The 23,507-nt window shown below is 41.2% G+C and overlaps 2 protein-coding genes across 2 annotated transcripts; one reads left to right on the top strand and one right to left on the bottom strand.

Moving 5' to 3' along the window:
* Positions 1–1,618: 1,618 nt before the first annotated feature.
* Positions 1,619–5,144, top strand: LOC102700853 (UDP-glucuronic acid decarboxylase 4). The gene is made up of 6 exons (XM_006645755.2): positions 1,619–2,353; positions 3,093–3,240; positions 4,004–4,083; positions 4,175–4,258; positions 4,370–4,444; positions 4,722–5,144. Exons 1-6 carry the CDS (start codon positions 1,763–1,765, stop codon positions 5,010–5,012), a joined length of 1,269 nt encoding a protein of 422 aa, XP_006645818.2. The 5' UTR covers positions 1,619–1,762; the 3' UTR covers positions 5,013–5,144.
* A 215-nt stretch (positions 5,145–5,359) lies between these two features.
* LOC102700579 (caffeoylshikimate esterase-like) lies at positions 5,360–16,530 on the bottom strand. The gene is made up of 8 exons (XM_015832908.2): positions 16,247–16,530; positions 16,020–16,113; positions 15,795–15,827; positions 10,492–10,638; positions 6,776–6,906; positions 6,521–6,658; positions 6,034–6,132; positions 5,360–5,920 (listed from the first exon to the last, which is right to left on the bottom strand). Exons 1-8 carry the CDS (start codon positions 16,265–16,267, stop codon positions 5,522–5,524), a joined length of 1,062 nt encoding a protein of 353 aa, XP_015688394.2. The 5' UTR covers positions 16,268–16,530; the 3' UTR covers positions 5,360–5,521.
* Positions 16,531–23,507: the final 6,977 nt, after the last annotated feature.

Genomic DNA, 23,507 nt, shown 5'->3' with positions numbered 1-23,507 from the left:
TGATGGTACTGCATGCCAACCTGATGTTGATGGAACAAACTGAACTCCACGGTTCTTCTGATGAATCAAACGAAGTTTGGCAAATTTGGGCAGGACATATATTTTAGGCAGCCGCTGCTCCTTGGCTTGGCATGTTGATGAATTATGATGGGAATAGAATGCAGGAAGGTGAGGTTTGTAAGGTCACGGAGGCGCTTAAAGCGAGCTCATGCGTCCAGACGCCGAAAAGTCTCACATGAAAAATAGTAGGATGCAAAGTACATTCCACATTTCCAGCAATCTGCTGACTTTCTACGGTTATACTGTACGTACCTCTTCTTGGTGTCATCATAAACATTTTCACATTTCCAGCAATTCACTGAAATATACTGCCTCCTGTTCTCAATGTTTGATGTTTTAAGTTTTTCACATATGTTTAACTATTTGTTTTATTTAATTTTTTTTAAATATGCAATAAAATAAGTCATAACTAAAGTACTTGTAATACTAAAATAAATCACAGCAAAATAAATGATAATTATATAATTTTTTAAGTAATACGGATGTTCAAACAAATGTAAAAAGCTAATGGAGCCAAATTAAGAAAAACAGAGGGAGCATTTCAGATTTTCCGTTTCATTTGGAAAAGAAAATCCAATGAGTAGTTGGCAAGCGCAGGTGACAATTGGCTCGAGTGGATTGAGTAGGTGTCATCCTCTAGCAAGTGTGACTGATCAACGAGGATAAGGTTGATTATATCTTCTGGTCCAAAGTAGTTTAACATCATGATCTTTTTTTTTTAATATTTATAAGTTAAATTTTATAGTTGATTTTAGATGGTTTTAATCATAGTTTATTTTTCGGTCTTAGTTTACGAATACGACGTTTCACTTATTTTTTACAACAAGCTAAAAGATGGGCACCTAAATTTAGAAATTATTGATATTTGTCATAATATTTAATCATTCTAACGCTATGAAATTTGTTTTTTCATTCGTGTCAAAAAAAACTCTTTTGATATCCGGTCAAGCGTTCAATATAACACCTAAAAAATTTTCTTTTCGTAAACTAACCAGATCCTAAATTTTCTCTGACATACTGTTCTCCGTTGTTTGAGTCAGTAATTCCTACTTTTCATTCTCTCTTTCCTCACGAAGCCACATCATCTCAATTGATTTTAGTCTTAAGATGATACGTCACGGGTGCAAATTAAATTACATCATCTCAATTGTTGTTAGCCTTAAAATGATATATCAAGCGTGTAAATTGTATCTTTTCACATCACTTCGATTGTTTTAGCCTTCGGATGATTAATCAAGAGTGTAAATTGCATCTATTCCCCCTAAAAGGCACACCATACAACCCAACCATTTATAACCTATGGATAATTGATAAGGACACAAATATATAAACAGGTAAGAAATTTTTTTAGAATTTATATATACAATATTATCATACTGTTCTCACGTAAACCCGCGGGTATCTAGCTAGTAGCCTAGTATACTTAAAGCGTAATGGTAAATTAACATATATACCAAAATGAAAATCTAGCTTAGTTAAAAGATTGTTTACAGCGCGGCTGCCCCGTCTCCTCTCGTATTAAACGCACACCCTCTCCGCTGCTCTCGCTGCGATAAACCCACCGGCGACGGTCGCGGAGCCCATTCCACCTTCCGCGTAATTAATAGGAGGGCCCACTTCACAGTGAGATAGACCTTTTTTTTTTTCATCTAGCGAAGCAGCAAATCGCCCCCCCTTCTTCGCCGCCGGCGGCCGGAGGGAGATGGCGTCGGAGCTCACGTACCGCGGCGGCGTGGCCCCGGGCTCCGCCCCCGACGGCGGGGGGTACTCCCCCAAGCCCTCCAAGCCGCTCTCCTGGCTCACCCGCGCCGCCCGCTACGCCGCCGCCGAGCACCGCCCCGTCTTCGCCCTCGCCGGGATGCTCTTCGCCGCCGCGCTGTTCTCCCTGTACGCCCCCTCCGGCCCGCAGCAGTCCTCCGCTGGGGGCGGTGGGGTCGCGGCCACATTCGGCCACCTCTCCTCGCTCCCGTCGTCGTCGATGCGCGGGTCCGCCGGCGGTAAGGTGCCGCTGGGCCTCCGCCGGCGCGCGCTGCGGGTGCTCGTCACGGGCGGCGCCGGGTTCGTCGGGAGCCACCTCGTGGACCGGCTGGTGGAGCGCGGCGACAGTGTGATCGTGGTGGACAACTTCTTCACGGGGCGCAAGGACAACGTGGCGCACCACCTCGCGAACCCGCGCTTCGAGGTGATCCGGCACGACGTCGTCGAGCCCATCCTGCTCGAGGTCGACCAGATCTACCACCTCGCCTGCCCCGCCAGCCCCGTGCACTACAAGTACAACCCCATCAAGACCATCATATCCTTGCTCATACAATTCCGGAAGTCTAAATTTTCCTCCAAGTTTGCTGCAATTGATAGTTGGGTTTCTTCATTTTTTTTTTGGATTGGGATACTTTTTAATGGGAAAATCACGCCCTTTAAATCACATATGGTTAACAGACAGTACGAATAGATTTCAGCTGTAATTTTGGAGATTAGGTGTTCATCTTGATTTTTTTTGAATATATGGTCAACCTTACCCCTTTTTTTTTGGCCAAATTCATTGCATGCTTTATACTCCATCTGATCAAGAAGTCAGGGCTTGCTTTCTGATAGATAAAAGTGGCATATCTGGATTGCTCTAAAGAAAGATCTTCGGATCTGGTGTTTCGTAATCCACGCCTCTAGTTGCTTTCAACTTCATGAGCTGATAGAAATAAAAGTTTGCTTCATGTTGTTATAACTCCAAATAGGATTGAAGGTCAAAATTATACTTGCACCTAGTTGAGCTGTATAATTTTCCCAGCTTCTGTTTCTTTTTTTTAGCAAGCAACTTTGAAAATTTAAGATTTTGAGTGAAAGAAACCAAGTCAAGCTTGTTGCTCTTTCTTTGTAGTTAATTTTGCATACAGTTTTTTTCCAACAACTAGAACTAGTGTAGTGAATTTCTTGCTGAATCTGTCCCGAGAGGTCAAACAACCAAATCTTGATTTATTGAGTGGTAACTTTTAGTTTCTATTAATGGCCACTGTGAGCCTTAATCTTTGAGATGACACAAGACCAATGTGGTTGGAACACTGAACATGCTTGGATTGGCCAAGAGGATTGGGGCAAGGTTTCTCCTGACCAGTACCAGTGAGGTCTATGGTGATCCCCTCCAGCACCCTCAGGTGGAGACTTACTGGGGCAATGTCAACCCCATTGGTAATAATTCTCCACCAATACTTTGTTTAACATATTCTTTAATGTATCTGCATTATTTGTAACTTACGATAGTACCTTTCATGTTTGGACTGAGTTGATTGTTGGAGAACAGAATAAGAGTATGGGAACACCTAAGCTGTCACCTGTCAGTACTCCGTATTAATTTCTTGTGGTAGAACAGAATAAGAGTATGGAACTCAAAATTATGTTTATTTGTTCTAGAAAATGTTCTAAGCACTAAAATACTGACATAAAAAATAAGCTATTACTGGATGACTCTGTCATTGACAAAGGCTATACTACTATGGAGCCACTCCTAGAATACAGATGTTCATTTTTAAAGGAAGGGTACTGGCTGGAATTCAAAATGCGGGGACTGTGGTTGAGTGATCCTAATATTTTGAGCAGTTGAACCTTCCCTTTGTAAGACGACACTTCTCACCCAGTAGAATTAGCCTCCAAGAGGGCCAACCACTTGGTGGATGCGCCCCCCCCCCCCCCCCCCAAACACCACCTTATAAGGGTAGAGTACTAGCGTTGGAGAAAACAGCGACAACAATTGAGCATTAGAGAAAAATCAAACAACACATGAGAAAGGACTAGGAGCATTTCTTCAACCTAACATTTGACAGCAACACTGGAACAGCTAACCCTTTCCTAAAGCAGTCCTTGTATTTGTCATATACTGTTTGGTTTTCATGTAAGCAATGTTTTGCTTGTTTCACAAGAGATTTTCTAATGAAAATTATTTATTCGATAATAGGTGTTAGAAGCTGCTATGATGAGGGCAAGCGCACAGCCGAAACATTGACCATGGACTACCACCGTGGTGCCAACCTTGAGGTTGCTGTTTAGGTTATTTGTGATGGATAGCATTCAGACTACTGTCTTCTTTTGGAAACTATGTTAAATTATGATATTGTGTTGTAATTAGGTGAGGATTGCTCGAATTTTTAACACATATGGTCCTCGCATGTGCATTGACGATGGCCGTGTTGTCAGCAACTTCGTTGCTCAGGTAGCCACTGCTTGCACCTCGCCACCCCCCCTCTTTTGGCTCCTGAATTTACAGATGGTTCAACTGTTGCTTTGATACTGAGATCATGTTTGTTGCATTGATGGTTTTCAGGCACTAAGGAAAGAGCCTTTGACTGTCTATGGTGATGGCAAGCAGACTAGGAGCTTTCAATATGTCTCTGATTTGGTGGGTCTTGTCTCTCTGTAACATGATAATAGACCTGACCTATATAAATGACCTGATATCTTGCTGTTACCTTATTTGCATACATTCTTGAGAGTATAATTGTGTTTTGTTGTTTCATACATGAAGATGAAGTAGCATTACTGAAATGATTAATATACTTTGTCCTTTCGTATTTGAAACTAGGAGCAATCCCCTGTTTTCTATTAACAGAAACCAATATTTAATTCTACCATGCAATTCTATTGAGATCAACCTTCTGATGTGATGATTCTTGCAGGTGGAAGGTTTGATGAGCTTGATGGAAGGAGAGCATATAGGACCATTTAATCTGGGTAATCCTGGTGAGTTCACCATGCTGGAGTTGGCTAAGGTTGTCCAGGACACCATTGACTCAAATGCTCGCATCGAGTTCCGTCCAAACACTGCTGATGATCCACACAAGCGCAAACCTGATATCACCCGTGCGAAAGAGCTCCTGGGCTGGGAGCCCAAGGTTCCCCTGCGGGAGGGTCTTCCCCTCATGGTTACCGACTTCCGCAAACGCATCTTTGGTGATCAGGAAGCCTAATCTGCAGCAGCTGGTGGCTTGTCTTAAATTTCAACACAACTGCACACAGCTTAAGCCAAATCCTATAACTTGTACTTTGTTGTAACTACATCTGGAAAAGTTAAAAATGGGTAGAAAGATATGGCAAAGAAATGGTGGCTTTGTTCTTTGGCTGCTTCATACTATACGGATATGGTAATGTAGTCACTGCTGTTTGGTCTTCCCCTCGTTAGAAGTCGTGTGTTGTACATGTAATTTTGGTTGGAAACTCAATATGCTGCAGCATGAGCATTCTACTTGCTTACACAAGGCAAATATATATATATATATATATATATATATATATATATATATATATTTTGAGCAAATGTGAACTGCATTGGAGGGAAAGGAATGGTTTGTCATACATTTTATTACATGGCAAGTAGGCATAAGCCTTGACTCTTGACACTTACTATAATACATGCAGTCATGCACACTGCCACTTATTGATCATTCTAGGCTGGAAGCTTCTATCTTTACATTGCAGGCTACATTTCCGAGTGGTGATGGGTACGGCCGGCGAGCCCGCAGAGGCAGCCGCCGCGCCGCCGCTGAGGGCCAGCGCCGCCGCCATGCCTGTTCGCCGGCCTTGCGCTGCCGTCTCTGGCGGCGGCGCCCCGGATGAACCTGTCCGGCGATGACATCATCTTCATCAGGCGGTCCTCCACCGTCCAGGTGCGGCTGCGCTCGTTGAGCCAGGCGACGACGTCGGCGAAGATGGAGTCGACGTTGTCGTCGGGCTCGCCGGCGGTGAGGCCGTGCCACATCCCCCGGTAGAGCTTGATGGCCTTGTCGGAGCTGGCGGCGCGCTTGTACAGCGCGCGGCTCACCTCCGGGTCCGTCACCGTGTCGGCGTCGCCGTGCAGCACGAAGAACGGCAGCTTCACCTGATAGAGAAGAAAAAAAAAAGAACATTGCCAAAGATCAAACTCAACTGAACTTTAGTGTCGTGTCATCCTCAAGATGTCACAACTAATTGGTGCATGGGATGTACATGTACCTGAGACAAGCTGTCCTCTACGTACATGCTGGTCCTGAGCATCTCTAGCGCCGTTTTGAGCCTCGGTTTGTCCTGGTAGATGAGCTTGTTTTTCCTGATCTGTTGATTTGGCATGGCAGAAATGTTCAGTTTATTATCAACGACATTTCAGTCTACATTTCAAATGTTCAGAAATCACGATGAACTCGATCATTATGTGGGATTTGCTAGCCCAAACTGAAGCCCAGATTTTGAGACTAGCGGAGTTCACAAGATACTAAAATACTACGGGGCTATCTTTTGGCTTTTCAAAAGAAAAAAAACGAACGATATATTTGTAAACGAAAACTAATTTTTAAATAAAAATAACTTTAAATTAAATATTAAAAATTAAATTTTGACTTATAAACAGAAACAAGAAAAGAAAACCCTGGTACTAAACTGTGCAATGCTGCAGACCTGACATTTCACAGAATTCAGAAGAGAGTAGAAGAAACTGTGCACTGACCTTCTCGCGCTTGACGGGGTCCTTGAAGGCGGCGTCGATGACGTCCTTGGTGGGCACGATCTTCCACCTTGGGATGACATCTTCCACCTGCGTCAGGAGCGTGATCACCAGCGGGTGCGGCTTCACCTTCTCCGATATCTGAATCAGACACCAGTTTTGTTTCAGTCTTTTCATCAGACCATCCACTCTTCAGGGCTCTGGAAATATTCAGAACTTCTTTCTGCAGTCCTGCTCTGTGGATGGCCGGCGACATACCTTGCACATTGGCGCGACGAGGATGGCGCCGTCCCAGAAGGTTGGGTCCTTCATGTGCAGCAACAGCGCCACCGCGCCGCCCATGGACTCGCCGTACAGGAACCGGCTCTTGCTCCTGTACTCCTCCAGGTCTGCAAATGGCAATGCAACCACCAGTCAGTCAGGCATGCAGGCAAAAATAATTCTTTCCTTTTCACCGTCTACAAGAGGTACCGTATTTCTCAATCTTAATGCTGCTACAAATATGCTAGTAATTGCTATATACTAGTTCCTCCATATTTTAATATATGTACGTATTACGTCATTGATACACGTTTGATCATTCGTCTTATTTAAAAGTTTCGAAAAAATATGCAAAAAATGTAAGTTATAATTAAAATACATTTAGTAATAAATCCAATCATATAAAATAAATAATAATTACATAATTTTTTAAATAGAACAAATGACCAAGAGTAGGTTAAAAAGTCAACAACATCATCTATTAAAATACGGAGAAAATAGCATTTTTCTTTTGCAACTAGGCTTAAAGCTATGGTTTATCATCAGGGACTCAGCATTGCTCATGATATAAGAGGTGTATCTAAGCTTGAGAAATTTGAGCTGACCCTAGACTAAGGCGAAGGCCTCATCAATCTGCATAGATTTTCATCACTATGCTAAGTTAATCGGATTGGCATTCTCTACCTTCATAATTACAATGCTTTCGGCACTATGTGTCCACATGTAAGCAGGGTTTGCAAAATCGTCCGTGGAGCTGAAACCGCCGTCCCACCAAAACACCACAAATTCATATGTCAAACATTTAAATTCAAATTTTTGGACCCTCGCGATAAACCGTGTTACACAGTTTTAGTCGAAAGCTAACACTAGTTGAACCGAGGTAAGTTTTGCCGTGGTTTCATCACGATAAAAGCACGGTTTACCCCAATTACCGCATGGTTTGAAGTGGAAGCCACTAGATAAACCAAAATATTTTTGAATTTAGACAAATTTTATCTAAATAAAATCACATGTTACTGCTACCACACACCAACAGTAACCCCGCTTACCGCACAGTAACCAACAGTTTCATGAACCCTGCATATAAGTGACAAAATCACGTGAGGATCCTGATCTAGGTTGAACACGGGCCCAAACCATACTGGGGCCTGGGCTGGCCCAGGACAGGATCTGCCGCACCTGCTCCCGACTCCCGTGGACCGTTAAAAGCTAAAACTATACGTGCCTCTTCAGATTTTCACACTTCAATTTTCTCTTGAAAATTCCTCGAAACCAAGGCACACTCTGCTGGTCCGGACCAACGGAACACACAACACACACACAGACACATGGGTGTTGCCATCTGAGCGACAAGGCAGGCACTAGCACTAGTGATTTCCGAGTAGTAGTAGTGATTGCCGATCGAACAGCGACCCTACGGCCGGTAGCATTATCACCGATCAAGATCTATGATGATCAATGCTCGATCGAGGTAGCTAGCTTGGCAGTGTTGGCGCACACACACGCACCGACGCACGCACGAGCTAGCTACCGGCGGTGCCTCGATGCCGGCCGGCCTCCATATTGATTGAATAGGCGACGGATGAACTGAACCGATGGATGGATTCAATGCGTGCCCAAACCCCCCGGCCCACTTCATCATTACAGGGGCAAGCTACTCCATCAGTCTCTCCGTTTTATAAGATAAGATATTTGTTTTTTTTACTTTCAATATTTGATTACTTGTTTTATTCAAAAAATTATAGAAATATCATTTATTTTTCTTGTGACGTACTTTATTATAAAAAAAACTTTAAGCATGACTTATCATTTTTTATATTTGTACTAATTTTTTAAATAAGACAAATAATCAAACGTTATAAAAAAATCAAACATATTGCCTTATAAAACGGATGTAGCAGCATTCATGTATTTAGCTTTATCGAGCCAACGACAAAAGGGTTAATCTAGAGTAAAGTGCCTGCCTGAATTATTTATGCCATCACTAATATGGCACCCACACAAAATGGTAGGTAGAGCAACTTAGTACTGACCGCTACACAAAATATGATGAGCTTGGTAGTGTACTGTAGATTCATTAGCTAAATATTAGCTGCATTTATTACATTACGAGGTACCGCCGCTGTCACAAAAATAATTCAGTTTCTCAAAAGCTGTTCTTTTTGGACGGAATGAGCAGTGCTTGCTTCGCTCTAAATCAAAAAAATATTTTGATTTTTTAAAGCCCCAATGGGAGGTATATTTTATTAAGAAGAAAAAAAAACTCAAGGCAGGTTATAGAAAACATGAAAAAAAATCGAGGCCGGGACTCCTCCTAGCGTACAACACACCGCTCTCCACTGCCAACTAAGGCAAAAAAGAGAAAGCATAACAAAAGTCATACGTTGTCGTAAGGGCGACACCATGGATTTGAAAACGCTGAACTCTGTCACCATTACCAAGCCTGTTGCCTCACGACATAGTAGCTCCGACTACTTATCGCATGCATCCTTTTTACCAATGGTTGCTTCAACACAAACAAAACCAATACCAAGCACCAAACCTATACTTAGAGAGGCCCAACATCCCTAGCAAGAGACTGCAAAGCGTTATCGTTGACTAGCTTCATCGCAAACAACAAAGTAGCTCCGACTCCACCTAGCAAAAGCAACGAAGATAGTAGGTCACCCACCAAGAGCAGGAGCAGAGCCAAAACAATAGGGGCCTCACCTCAAACGCTTGAAGGATGACATAATGGGCTGCTAGCGGAACCGGCGGCTCGTCGTCATTGCTTCCTTAAAAGGGTACAATGACAGCAACACTCCGATTTGCCAAACAGAGTCGGTTCCCCGGGGAAAGAAGACACTTAGCCCCAGGGGAAGGTGTCGGGTCCTGGGGGAGATGCCCCCTTAGAGGCGAAGCCACCGGGAGTCGGGGGGGAGGGGATGCCGCTGGGCCCTAGGGGAAGTAGTCGTTGAGTCTCATTGGCGTCACAACTTCCCACAGATCTCCTCCACGTCTCGCTCCCTTCCCACGGTTCATTGCCGTGAATGTAGGCCATCTCACCGGCTACCTGATGACAGCCACCTCCATCCATCTCTTGGCCACCTCCGCCACATCGCCCCGCACGCTGTCGCCACTGCACGCCTCACTTGTTGTCACCCAAGCGCTGAATCTACACTCCCTGTGCCTGCAGCTGCGGATAGGGAACACCCCGGGTGCCACCGCCGCCCGCCGCTGGCATGACTTCTACCCTCCCCCACGCTGCCTCTAGATTCGGTGGGCTAGATTTGTTGAAGTGGGAGGTTAAAGGTCACATCTGTGCCGTCGTCATCGTGCCCTTCTGGCGTTGCGCCCATCTAGTCCTCGTCACCGCTGCTGCACCCTCCTCTGGTCGCCCCAGTTTCCCATCTGGGGAGCCTGGGACGGGGAGAGAGCCCCGCCACCGCCGTCGTTGCAGCCACTCGACTTTGCCGGTAGCCGCTCGGGCAACAGCGAGGTGGGTAGAGGAGGCGGAAGGACGGCGGCTGCTAGGGTTTTGGTCATCGCCTGTATTGCCATTACATGGAGCTGACACAGGACTCAAAAATATTTTGATCTTATCTATATTTACTATAAATTAATATGTTTGGATTTATTATTATCCATACAAATTTAGAAATTAAAAAAACCTTATAGGTGAAACAAACATAACAATAAAGCAAAGGCTAAATACAGGAAGGTTAAAAATTTACCGCAGATGGACTTGAAGAAGCGGTGGCAATCGTCGACGAGGCGGCTGAAGCTGTGGATGTAGCAGCGGGCACCCATGGACTTGCCGTGCCCCTCGTAGTCCATGCCGAACACCCCATACCCCGCCACCGCCAGCCGCAATCCGCACTCTGCGTCATCCATCCATCCAAACAAATTATTACTCTTCGAAAAAAAATCCAAAAACCCAATTCTCATAAGAAAGGAATTATTCAAATCCATATATATTTTATGGAGCAGTCAAGTTCTACAGAGTTTCTAAAACATCGATTAGCACATAGATATCAGTAACCGCAGGAGAAAACCATTGATCGATCAACTAAACCAATTCCTGGCTGCGAATTTATAGACAGCTTATATCCAAACTCGTCAGAAATTGTTTCTTTAGAACTGAGTCAGTAATTAATTGAGGCCGCGTTCGTCACCCCAGTTAAGATAACTTAGCTCCCTCGTTTTCACGCGCACGATTCCCGAACTGCTAAACGATATACTTTTTACAAAAAATTTTATAGAAAGGTTGTTTTAAAAAATCATATTAATCTATTTTATATTTTTAAAATAATTAATAATTAATTAATCATGTACTAATCTATTACTATATTTTCCGTGGTTTATAAGTTAACTTATCTGCCCCCTCCCACCGAACGCAGCCTCATTCTACACAGGACACAACCCAAGGTAACCTCAGGGTACAGCATGCATGCAGCTGGGAGTGTAAACACTGTAAAACTGGCACTACACAAATTGCTCCTACTCCACTGCTGTACTACAGCCAAGATTCTCGAGAAAGGAATTCGTCAAGCCCGGTATTGAACGAAACCCAGCACTGCTGCTGCTACAGTGACAGTACGTAAGTACTTCATGCTTAGCCTGTGGCCTAGCTTGCCTGCGTGTGCTTCTGCAATGCATGCATGCAAAGTCCAACAGATCGATCCATCTGCAACCTCTACTCCATTAAGGAATTTTAATGGAGGCTCAAGTACATGGAATTTTAATGGAGGCTCAAAGGACTTGTACACAGCCATTGCAGGTAGTACGTACGCACTTGCGCCACTGCTCATCAACAGTTTTTTCGGTTGCCTTTGGGAAGAAAGCAACTCTTGCCAACGAGCACGGATTATCTATCAGCCACGAAGCAAAGCAGCAGCTAGCGTTGCAACCACCCAAGCTTACCCCAACTCCTGGCCTCCTGTGGAACCCACTTCCTGATTAAATTTCAATTTTTAATACTGCAGAACGAGAACATTTCGAGAACAGTTTTTTTCAGATGGTTTTGTCAGAATCGAAAATTGATAATTTTTTTTGTCAAGTCTAAGAATTCAATATTTTCGACCAAAAGGATAGGATATTCCTTAGTGATTGTGCAGTAGTTGTTAGTCTCGTGGTATGGTTTTGTTGTTTGGGAATAGATGATTATATCGGGGTGACCGAAACTTCAGAAATTTTGGAAAAGCAATTGGAGATTTTGAACATATTTTTTCAAAATTAAATTGCACAAGATTTGCTAAATTTAAAAAAGGCGGTCGAACACCGGCAAACCCAAAACTTTGGGAATTCCATTCCAAAATTATTAACCCTACCAGTCGCCCTATAAGGCGAGTGATGAAAACGTATATCGGTATATACTTCTACGCATCGCCATCGCCACTTCAGCTAAACTAAAAACAACAACAATAGCAACAATAATGCTCACGCAAGTAATTAAGCGCCGGGGGTGCGTTAATCGCGTGTGATCAATGCCATGGCAGCTGTGTGGTTGGTGCTTAATGATCGGAGCAGGGCGGCCGGCAGCTCACCTGTACTACCACCTCTCTTAATTTTTCTCTCATCTGCTTCTAACAACAATCTCATCTATGTGGATGGAAATCATGGAAATTGATGGATGGACAGATGAAAGTCCTGACTTATTATTGCATTGTTGTTGACAATTAACTATGGCCATCAGAAGATGCTTGAAAGGGACCGTCAGAAACATGTACTAAGTACTGCATGGATATATGCAGGTTTATGCTTGAAACCTGGCTCAAGGGTGCATCAAGTGGTAGTACTTTGTATTATTAGTAATCCTACTTCAATAATAGCAGCATTAGTTGTGGTGGCTACCAATATGTAGCTCATCGACCAGCAACAACCAAATGCCAGGAAAGGCTAATTAAACCTAAGGGTTGCTTTGAACCATATTTTGTTTTTAGAATTTTCATTGAAATTTGTTTAAATCCAATGGTTCTTTTTTTTTTTCTTCATGAAAGTCTCCCATTCCAAACGAGTCCAAAAACCGGAAAAATATGCTGACAGTGGTGGCAATGTAGGTGAGAGATGCCTTTCGCAGCAAGAATGCATCACACCACACCCCTTGCTGCTGGGTTCTTCGCGCGCAGTACTACAACAGGTGGCAGATCAGATACATTTGACTAGATGATCGAGCTAATTAAACAACACTAGAACCAACAGTTGATGAACTATGGAGGTCAATGAAGCAGCAGATGCTGAAACAGGGTTACCACCGGTGACAGCATATGCAAGAAGAAGAGGAGACATGAGGCAGTTCGATCGAATGGTCAGTGCGTGAATGAATGGTTGTGGGAGCAGTTGATTTAATTTCGGGGAGGTGCCTGCCTTGAATTGAATTTGAGTCGATCGAGATCGAACTACCCAGGACGGCTTTTAAATGCGTCGGTAAATCGGAGCCAGCAGGCAGATGCTACCACTGCACTGTCTGTCTGTCTCGCCTCCGCTTTCAGGTAACAGCGGCTGCGTCATTCGTGCAATGCTTCACCATGCTTTTGCAAATTGCAAATTTACTTCTGTTATTCCTAGGAACTCCTAGGTTGATGATAAGAGTATGCTGAACTAGTGTTACATCGCAATGGGGACAACGGGAAAAGAGGTTATCTGAAGTGAACTTTTAGCTCATGCAGAAGAGAGAGCGTTAAGTTTGAGCAAACTGTATGTACATCCATATGAAATTCAAGCATTTACAGCGCAGTAAATGCTATTGCATATTCGCTCTGTCCCACAAGGCATGACGTTTTGTGGATGTCTAGGCAAATTTGCTCTAACTGCAAACGATCAAGTCCCCCCATCAATCCAATGCATAGGAAATTGGCGCAACTAAACTCTGCCGGTGCACCTCCTTGGTCCCAAAATAAACTTATTTTTAGTTGTTAGATATAATATTTGACTTTTTATCTTATTTTAAAAAAATAATGATTAATATTTTTATTATTATTAGATAATAAAATATAAATAGTACTTTACATATGACTAATTTTTTAAAACAAATAAGATAGATGGTCAAACGTTGTACGTAAAAACCAAAAATAGTCTTTTTGGGAGGGCGTTAGTAGTAAATTGACGAAGGAGTGTTCATTCATTTCAGGCTATTCCTTCCGTTTCATATCTAATTTATAATATAAAACTTTCTAGCATTGATTATATTTACATGATATATGGAAATTAATAAATCTATATATATATATATATAATATGCACTTATAAATGGATAAATCAAGGAAAGCCTAAAAGCCACGTGACAGGAAACGGAGGGAGTATTAATAACGAATGATAGTACACCTAGATGGTTCCACTTTTCTGTACATTAGCTAAAACGACAACTTTTGTGAGACATCTCTGGGATGGTAAAATGGCATTTTCTGAACAGAGGCAGTACTATGTAGGACAGCAGGAGTATCTTATAAACTAGTAGAAAGATGATTATTTCAGGATGTAGGAAGTGCCAATATATATTTTTGGATTGATCTACGATATGTATATCTAATTGAGCTTTTTACCATCTTAATTTGGTACTTTGAGGTACTATAATTTTTTTTGTTGATACCTCTGGGTATTATGTACACCAGGGTACTAAAATTTATACTAAAACTTTGGTACACCTCAATCCTAAAATAAGATCATTTTTGCTCTATCTTCTTTATATCTTCTTCTAAAAATAAGTTTATTTTTAAGTTATTATTACATTGAAGTTTATAAAAGTAGGAAATAAATAAATTAGAAGTAGATAAAGTAAAGAATAAATACGTTTAGATTTGATAAAGTGAAGAGTATTTTAGTATTTTATTATTGGTATACGTGGAATGGATGAAAAAATAAAATTATTTGAACGGGAGGAGTAACTCTACTTTACCGAGTACCATACAATTTCTCGTATCTAACATGTGACAGTACTGGTAATCAAATTAGTAGCACTACGTACTATCGAGACATTATCTTTAGGCCTGGTGTAGTTCCTAAATTTTTTTTTCAAAAATATCGTATCGAATTTTTAGACACCTAAATAAACATTAAACATAGATGAACCAAAAAACTAATTGCACAGTTATGGAAGAAATCTTGAGACGAATATTTTGAGTCTAATTAGTCTATGATTAGTCATAAGTGCTACAGTACCAACATGTGCTAATGACGGATTAATTAGGCTCAAAAGATTCGTAGCTAGCTGTGAAATTCGTTTTCTCATTCGTGTCCAAAAATCCCTTCCAACATCCGATCAAATATTTAACGTAACATTTCTCCCAAAAATTTTCTCAATCTAAACACCACGCAGCCTGAAGAGGGGCTAGTACATGCATGTGAACCCATCAACGCATCTAGAGCCAAACCTGTGCTATCTACGCATAGCACAGCACATCAACTCGTGAACCCTGCCACTAAGGTCTTGTTTAGTTATTTTTCTCAAAAAACATTACATCGAATATTTGAACATCTAAATAAAACATTAAATACAGATAAATCAAAAAACTAATTACACAGTTATGTAAGAAATTATGAGATGAATTTTTTGAGACTAATTAGTCCATGATTAGCCATAAGTGCTACAATAACCAATATATGCTAACGGCGGCATAATTAGGCTCAAAGGATTCATCTCGCGGTTTCCAGGCGAGCTATGAAATTTATTTTTTTATTTATGTCTGAAAATAGGGACTTTTAACTTTTTGCCACTATTTGCCATATCCTTTTAATCTCTCTCACAGCTATAGTGAGGCTATAGTGAGGGAGGAGTGACAAATCTATTGCCACTCACCATGTAAAAGTGATAAATAGTTAAATTTTTTCCAAAAAGACCTTCCAACACCCGGTCAAATGTCCGATATAATATTTTTGCCATCTAAACACCCCTAATTTCTCTCCTTATTTTTTTGGCAGGTGCCAGCAGAAGAAATGGAGTGACAGAAAAGAAACAGTCTGAGGTAAGCAAATGCTGAACTCGCAAATTGAAGAGAGAGAGAGAGAGAGATCGAGTAGACAAGTGTCTGTCAGTTCATACCTCTCATGTAGCCGCTGCACTCCATCGCATAGCCTGAAGAACACAGGAAAGAAGGGAAAAAAAGAGGCAAGAACATCATCAGATGAGAATAACCCGACTTGCAAACAGAGAAGAGTTCATACGCATTCATGCAAAACTGCACAAAGAAAAAACAAGGCAAAGTTCGTCTCGGTTGGTTCTTTTGGTGAATGCATGCTGCAAGACAGGGAGGGAGTCTGATCGTACCGTGGCAGAGGAAGACGAGGGCCTTGGGCGAGGTTTTGGCGGGAAGCCAGCCGCAGGTGAAGAGCTGCACCCCTCCCGAGCTCCGCACGTACTCCTGCTCCCATCCATGGCGGCCGGAATGCCGGTTAGCACGCACACATATAGAAGAAGAAGAAGAAGAAGAAGACTGAAACCGATAGAGCAGACGCAAACGCATGCATGCGCGATTCCGCTCGGCGACGGCTCACCTCGTGGTATTCCACTTCCATCGGTATGTCGGCCCACGGAGAGAATAGCTAGCTCGCGCTGTCCAGAGGTGGAAGAAGAAGAAAGAGGAGGAGGAGGCAGGAGAAGGTTTGTATAGATGCAGCTGGGATAGCCGGAGGGGAGCTTGGCTCTGGTACGGTACCGGTGGCGGTGGCACGGCCGTCGAGAAGAAAGAAAGATGGGTGGATGGGTGGATGAATGTAGTGAAAGGGAGGAAGAAGGCAGCAGCGGCGCGGGCGTGGCCGGGTAAACAGGTTGGTTTGGATCCGGATCGGATGCTTTCAATTCCGGCTTGTGTGGCGGAGTTGGTAAAGGATTTATGCTCTGCCTGCTGCTACTACGGACGGGTAACTTCAGCCCTGCTTTGAATTGTCTGTTTAGTTACTGCCCTCCGTCCCAATCTATCGCAATTTAAGTGGACATGGATTTCTGTGCCTAACATTTTACTGATGGTCTTATTTAAAAATTTTATATTTTCTTGAAAAACAGTCATATATAAAATATTATTTATATTTTATCATCTAATAATATTATTAATTATAAAAAATCAAATAAGACGGACTGTACATGAGCAGTGAAAAAACACTCAATCTAGGATGGAACTAGGATGGAAGTAGTAATTATGCACGTGGAATATGACGGAGCTGGTAATAATTAAGATCTTCAAGGATGTGTTTGGTTCACGGACGAGGTGGGTTGGGTTGGATCCATCCTCGGATTGTAAGATGGGTTGGTTCTATTTTTCTGTTTGGTTGGATGAATGAGTTGAACCCTATTTTTTGTTTGGTGGAAGGGATGAGATGGGATGTGTTGAACCTGTTTTTTGTTTGGTTGAAGTGATGATTTGATAAAGGTTACCTCTCATATCCAAAATAAAATATTAAATACTAGAATTAATATATGAATAACCTAAAATAACTGGATGCATATTTATACAAATAATATATTTTAAATAAATTTAATAAATAAAATGGACACCCCCTCTGTACGTCGTGGTCGTTCTAGTACGGATCTGTCCCACCGTTTTGATAGGATGGGTTGGACCTAGATCTGAGAGGAATATTCTTCTTCTGGGTCCAACCCATCCCACCCAATCACCAACCAAATAGGGTCAGTGATGGGTTGGCTCTATCCTAACCCATCCTATCCCTGGAACCAAATAGGGCCAAGGTTATCTTTGGTTGCAAGGTTTTGGTGGATTGGATCAAAGCCTTTTTGTTTTTTATTGATGTTTGGTTTGTAGATAAGATATGATGTGATAGGATGGACCCATATATAGAATATCCCCTCATATCCAAGATGAGATGTAGCAAAAAATGACTGGACGGTTTCGTCCCACTTTGTCTATCTTTTGGTGAAATGACATACACAATTTCAATTATTATTTGTGTATTATTATTTAAAATAGCGTGAGCAATTTATTTATTATTTGGAACCTTAAATTATGTGATCTTCATGTCTGTTTGGATGTCACTCGGTTATTTGTATTTATTTGTATTGATCTAATTTTTAGTAAAATGACATATAGATTTCATTTTTATTTTTCTATTATTATTTAAAATGACACAAAAATTCAAAATATTACTTTATTAATATTAATACAATTATGGTGAGTTATTTTTTAAAAAATATGAACCAAACTATCATCGTGAAAGTAACATCATCAATACAACATGGGAAGTTAACCACATCGAGCCATTCCACCTCCATCTCATCCTATCCTTCCTCCAAACAAAAAACAGAGTTTAACTCATCTCTTTAACCAAACAGATAGCTAAAATCAACTCATCACATGATCTGGGTTGGCCGTAACTCATCTTATCTAGTCCACAAACCAAACAGATCTCAAATGTCTTACACAATTTACTAGCCAAATGCTTTTATGCCTAGATGGCTAAAAAAATTAGCTAGAAATATAGTTCAAAAGACTAACCAAATATCACCATATAGATTTTATATCTTTTGGTGACTCTCAATAGTAAATAAATGAAGGTGAAGGATGGCTAGCTAGCCAACCCATTTAGCTAATGGAGTGGCTAAACAAACCAAATAACTATTTTCTTAATGGCTATTTTCTTGCAGATGTTGTAAGCTGTAACATGCAGTGGATAACCCAATTTTGTTATAGTATCTTAATTTTCGTTTTTGTGATTTCTATGCTATGAAATTGTTGAAGATTTTTGTGATTCCTTTGCATCTATAAAAATGTTGCTGATTTTTTATATCGTGATTGAGACAGAAACAGAATTGCTCGATCTTCATTTTTTTTTCTCAGGACCGAATGATCTAAGACCAAATTCTTCTGTTTGATGAATGCCCACCCTACTACCACTGTTCCAAAATATAGCTTTTTTATACTTCTTAGCAGATATTAATGTTAGGAATAAAAATATTTTATTGAGATTCAATAAATGTGGAATGAATGGTGACGAGAAGGCAGTTGATCATAAGATGGGATGGAATTCGAGCGAAATGTGATTGATAGAACAAGTAGTATTATGAATAGTGGTATGAATGTTTATATTGTGGAACAAGATTTGAATTTTAAATAGGTTTATATTTTGAAATTGCATGATCCACTTAACCTTGATTAGACTTTGGACGAAAAAATAATTTGGGTATCTTCGTTCATAAAGAGAAACGAATGCCTCCTATATGAAGAGGCCATTAGATCGCAAAGTTGTTTCAACTTTGAAGACGCCTAGAGAGAGAGAGAGTTCCCCTAGCCCATTCCTTTTCTTCTCCGTTGACCGCCAACCAATAGCGAGAGAGGAGGGGATCGGGATTCAATCCTCTAGTACTGCTAGTTCTAGTTTTAGTCGAGTCATTCTTGTTTCTAGGTCCCCCGTTCTTTAGGTCTTTATGTCTTTTGGTAATTGGTTTGTCGGAACCCAATAGGCAAATCAGGAGATTCAACCAGTTCGACCTGGCACAACTTTTCCTTGGCATGCAGATTACTCACTGGCCAATGGTGTGACTTTAGGTCAACGATGTTGGTGGACTAGCCCTTGGTTGGTGATACATTTCTAGTGTTGCCTAAGCCGATCTTGGCTCGCACTATCACCATGATCTTGAGACACATGCTAGTGCTTGTCATTTTCAACCTCGTGCTGGGAACAAACACCTTTTTGCCTTAGTTCTTCACATCGCGTGGGCTTGGCGTGGCTATGCTCTGTCGCTGGCTAGTAATGAAGGGGTCCCAAGGTACTTCATGCTGGCTGTCTTTCTCACGTGGTAGCTAGGAGTAGTAACTTCCCAAGCTCAGCCACTTCCTTCCCGTGTAGCTCTAGCTCTAAGAATATGGGGTAACTTCCTAGGCTTAGTCACCTCCTTCCCATGCAGCTCCAGCACCATGAATATGGGGTTGCTGTTTGGCTCCTCCTTAATAGTCGCCACCACCGAAATCCGCGGTCTTGGATTGGATGAAAAGGGAGACATCAAGAGGGTGAATGATAGCCATAATCTCCATTGCTTGTCAAGCACAAAGACAACTATGAAGCATGTCGAAAAAGGACTAGAGGGGATGTGAGGTTAGTCATAGCTGCTCGAGACGATCCATCACTAGCTCAGTGAATGCCTATGATAGGCTTGGGTGAGCATTGCCCTTGGTACTATTACTTTAGCATCCATCGCTCCCTCTATTCTCTATCCATCGCTAAGCAACTGATCCATCCCCACTGCAATGTCTCCTTGATTTTGAGCTCGAGCCTTAGCCTCCTTCTCAAACTCACCAGGAGTTCTAGTGCTGGTGAGGATAGGTTGGAGGGCAAGAGAGGTGCGTAAGTGGGAAGGTGCCACGGTGGCTAAGCAGTGAAAGGGACAGGAGGAGTGGGCAGAGAGGGAGGTAAGCATGCGATAGCGTCAGCGTCACCATGGTGAGAGGGAGCAAGGATAGAGGGAGGTACGTATGCGACATCGTCAGCGTCACCAGCGTCACCATGGGGAGAGGGGGCAAGGATGGACAGAAGAGGGCAAAACTCAAGCTCATTTAGATGAAAGGAGCAGTCACAACCACACGAGGGAAGAGAGGAGTAAGAGGATAGCAGTCGTGGATGAATATGCCTCATATGGGCCCTAGCATATTTTTTTATTATTTTTATAAATGTACTGTAAACGTCATGTCAAATAAATACCAAGTCAACATGTCAGGTAGGTATCATGTAGGATAAAATCGTTGTCCAAATCGCCCTAAGAGGTCAAATGAACCGATTTTGATAGGTAGGGAGCCTTGGTGTCTATTTTTGTGGTCAAGTGAGTAAAATTATACTCGGGCCATAGTTGAGGGTGATATGAAAGACTTTTCTTGACAGCACCTTGAAAGTCATTGTGGAGAGAGATTAGTGTGGGCCTCTATGAAACGGCATGTCGGCCTCAATAGATTTACATGTACTATAGCCTATTACGAAGATTGGCTAGGACTTGGCCCATTATGTACTGATATAGGCCAACATGGGCTGGACCAAATTCTCAGTGAGAAGAAAAAAACTGGAGTGTTTCATAATTGCGTACGGATTGCTCAGTTTACAACATGAGATTTTTATATAACAAAAGGTAAACAACAGTTCTCCTTGGAACGTATACTTTTTGTACGAGTGTTTCGGATAGAGCCAGACTTTATATATATTTATACTGTCAATCAGTTTCCACATCAACCGATTGATAGTAAATATTTTTTCCACTGTAAGTAAAAATCCAAATTAATGGCTGAGATTATTCTACCAATGATAATAAGTAGAATGCTACCATTGGAGATTATCATAGACAAGCTCATGTTTTGAAGGTTCTATTTCTAGAGACATAATGTATGGGAAGGCTTTTCGGCTTTTCCGTTTGCAAAACCTTGAATCTTTAATTTACACTAAAAAAATTGCCGACCAATCGATGTGTGTAGGCCGATGTTTTGTTGTACAAAGAGTGGGAAAGATCATAAATAGTCACGTATAGCTTTCATGACATCAATTAATCATTGAGCAGAATATCTCCACAATACATGAATTCACTGTCTAATCCTTTTGGATTCTGTTTGTACGATAGTAAAACAGGGTGCAATATATTTATAAATAAAAAATAATTTATGAATAAAATTTTCATATACGTATTCTCGGTGATCTAAAAGCTAAGATTGAAAAATAAAATTTAGTGAAAACAACCATAAAACCAACTCAAAAACTAAAAAATTAAAATTTTGATTTAGAAATATAAACAAAAGTAAAAAGAGTAGGGTGTATATTGTTTGTGTAGGTGGATACACGGAGAACCTTTGTGGTCTTTTGTTGCAGCTAACGAATCGACTTTGCATCCCAGGCCTCATAAGCAATCTCCATGGCAGCTCACAAATAGGTTAAACTAGTTAATACCCCGCGCGTTGCCGTCGGTATATTAGAAATTTTAAAATTCGAACATTAGCATGAATGAATGGTATGCGTGTAGTTTTAGATTTGTAATGAGAATCATACATCAGTTCCTCCGTCGCCGTCTTGCACGCGCGTATCACTCTGTATCATATCTCTACATCAACATCGAGAGATGGACCTAGCCAAAAAATCAAGTGGGGCACCTTATAAGATTGTTAGTATGCTTAATTTTTTTAATTAATTATATATTAGTAATACACTAGATATTAAATTTGAGTGGTGTCCTAGGACCCCACTCCCAACACTGTGGATCCGTCCATGTCAACATCAGCAGCACCACCATCATGCGTTTTAGCACATGTCCTCATCGGATGGGTGGAGGAGAGCTCGTGAATGGTGTGGGGATGATGGTGGGCTTTTTTGGACCGAGGGATGGTAGGCTTGACACGTGGCGAAGATTTAGAGCCCACAGGATTTGATCGGATGGCCGTGATTTAACGATGAAGAAATCAAGTTTTGCGGGTGAAAGAGAGAATATATTAACCAGGTCTGGCTTAATTAATTTGCGTTTTACATCGTTCTAATTAGGATATGTGCAAGACGTCATGTGGTACACAGCTGACATCTTTAGTCCTTCAGGTCATTATTTGTTTTTTTTCGAAAAAATGCCATTGCAAACGAAAAGTAATTTATATATAAAATTTTTATATACATGACATCTGCGATCTAAAAATAAAGGCTAAAAAATAGTTTTTTTTTGAAAACTAACCCAAAATAAACTGTAAATTTAAGATTAAAAATTTAAATTATGACTTATAAGTATAAGATGAAAGTATGAAACGAAAACAGGATGCTATATTCTCACTTCTACATCCGTACAATGAACTACCAGAAGTGCAGAAGCAGTCAGTGATGTCAACTGGTTCAGGGTAGGTGTGACGAACCGAGTCGTAGTAAACGGCTGAAAGTTTCAACTCGTTAATATCGTTCACGCGCATTTAATCTCGTCCAATTTCTTTTGCCACCATTCGTGCATGTTTGAGTCGATCCTTCTCTTGTTAAGCCTGTCTAATTTTCTCTAGAGTTAAGAACATTGCCTTTAATTTAAGTTGACTTAGATAGTTCAAAAAGAGAAGAAATGAGCGACAGTGTCGCCAACAATATTGAACTTTCCTCCCTTTACCCCTCTTCAATTTCTCTAGAATTAATTCCATGCTTCGATTCAAGTTGACTATCTTCGATAGATCTAAGAAGGAAAAGAAGGTGCCTATTTTTTTTTCTTACGCGAATAAACGAAACGACATATTTACAAATAAAAAATATTTTATAAACAAAACTTTTATACATATGTTATTAGTAATCTAAAAGCCAATGCTAGAAAATAAACTACCATGAGAAAAAAAATCCTAAATTTAAGTCTAATTTTAAGATTGAAAATTTAAAGTTTGGCTGATAAGCATAAACGAAAAGATAACGATAAGAATAAAAGATACGTGTGCCTAATGCGAGGTAAACTTTCACGTCAATATTCATGCAGACATTATATTTTGCAGACACAGGCTCGTGTCTGAAGAAAGATCATCTGCACTTATGTTAGGCTGTCGCTCTCGTTGAATATTTGCCTGAAATTAGAAAAAAAAAACTGAGCAGAGCTGGCTAAGCTTTGTGCATAATTTGTTTGGGGAATAGACATCATCTCCGTTCATATCCAGATATATTTGTCAACTTATGAAAAATCTAGGGATATGGATTTCGCTCTTCTACGTGGCAAATTGGCGCAGGATATAATGATCCATAGATAGTGCATGCACAAGTCGAACAAATCGATACGAATCTCCATCGATCTGATCTACCACTACAAGTGCATGTTACATCACATTTCACCTCA

The sequence above is a fragment of the Oryza brachyantha genome, chromosome 1 (assembly GCF_000231095.2).
Source record: "Oryza brachyantha chromosome 1, ObraRS2, whole genome shotgun sequence".
NCBI lineage: Eukaryota > Viridiplantae > Streptophyta > Magnoliopsida > Poales > Poaceae > Oryza > Oryza brachyantha.
This window is presented reverse-complemented; position numbering and strand designations above follow the sequence as displayed.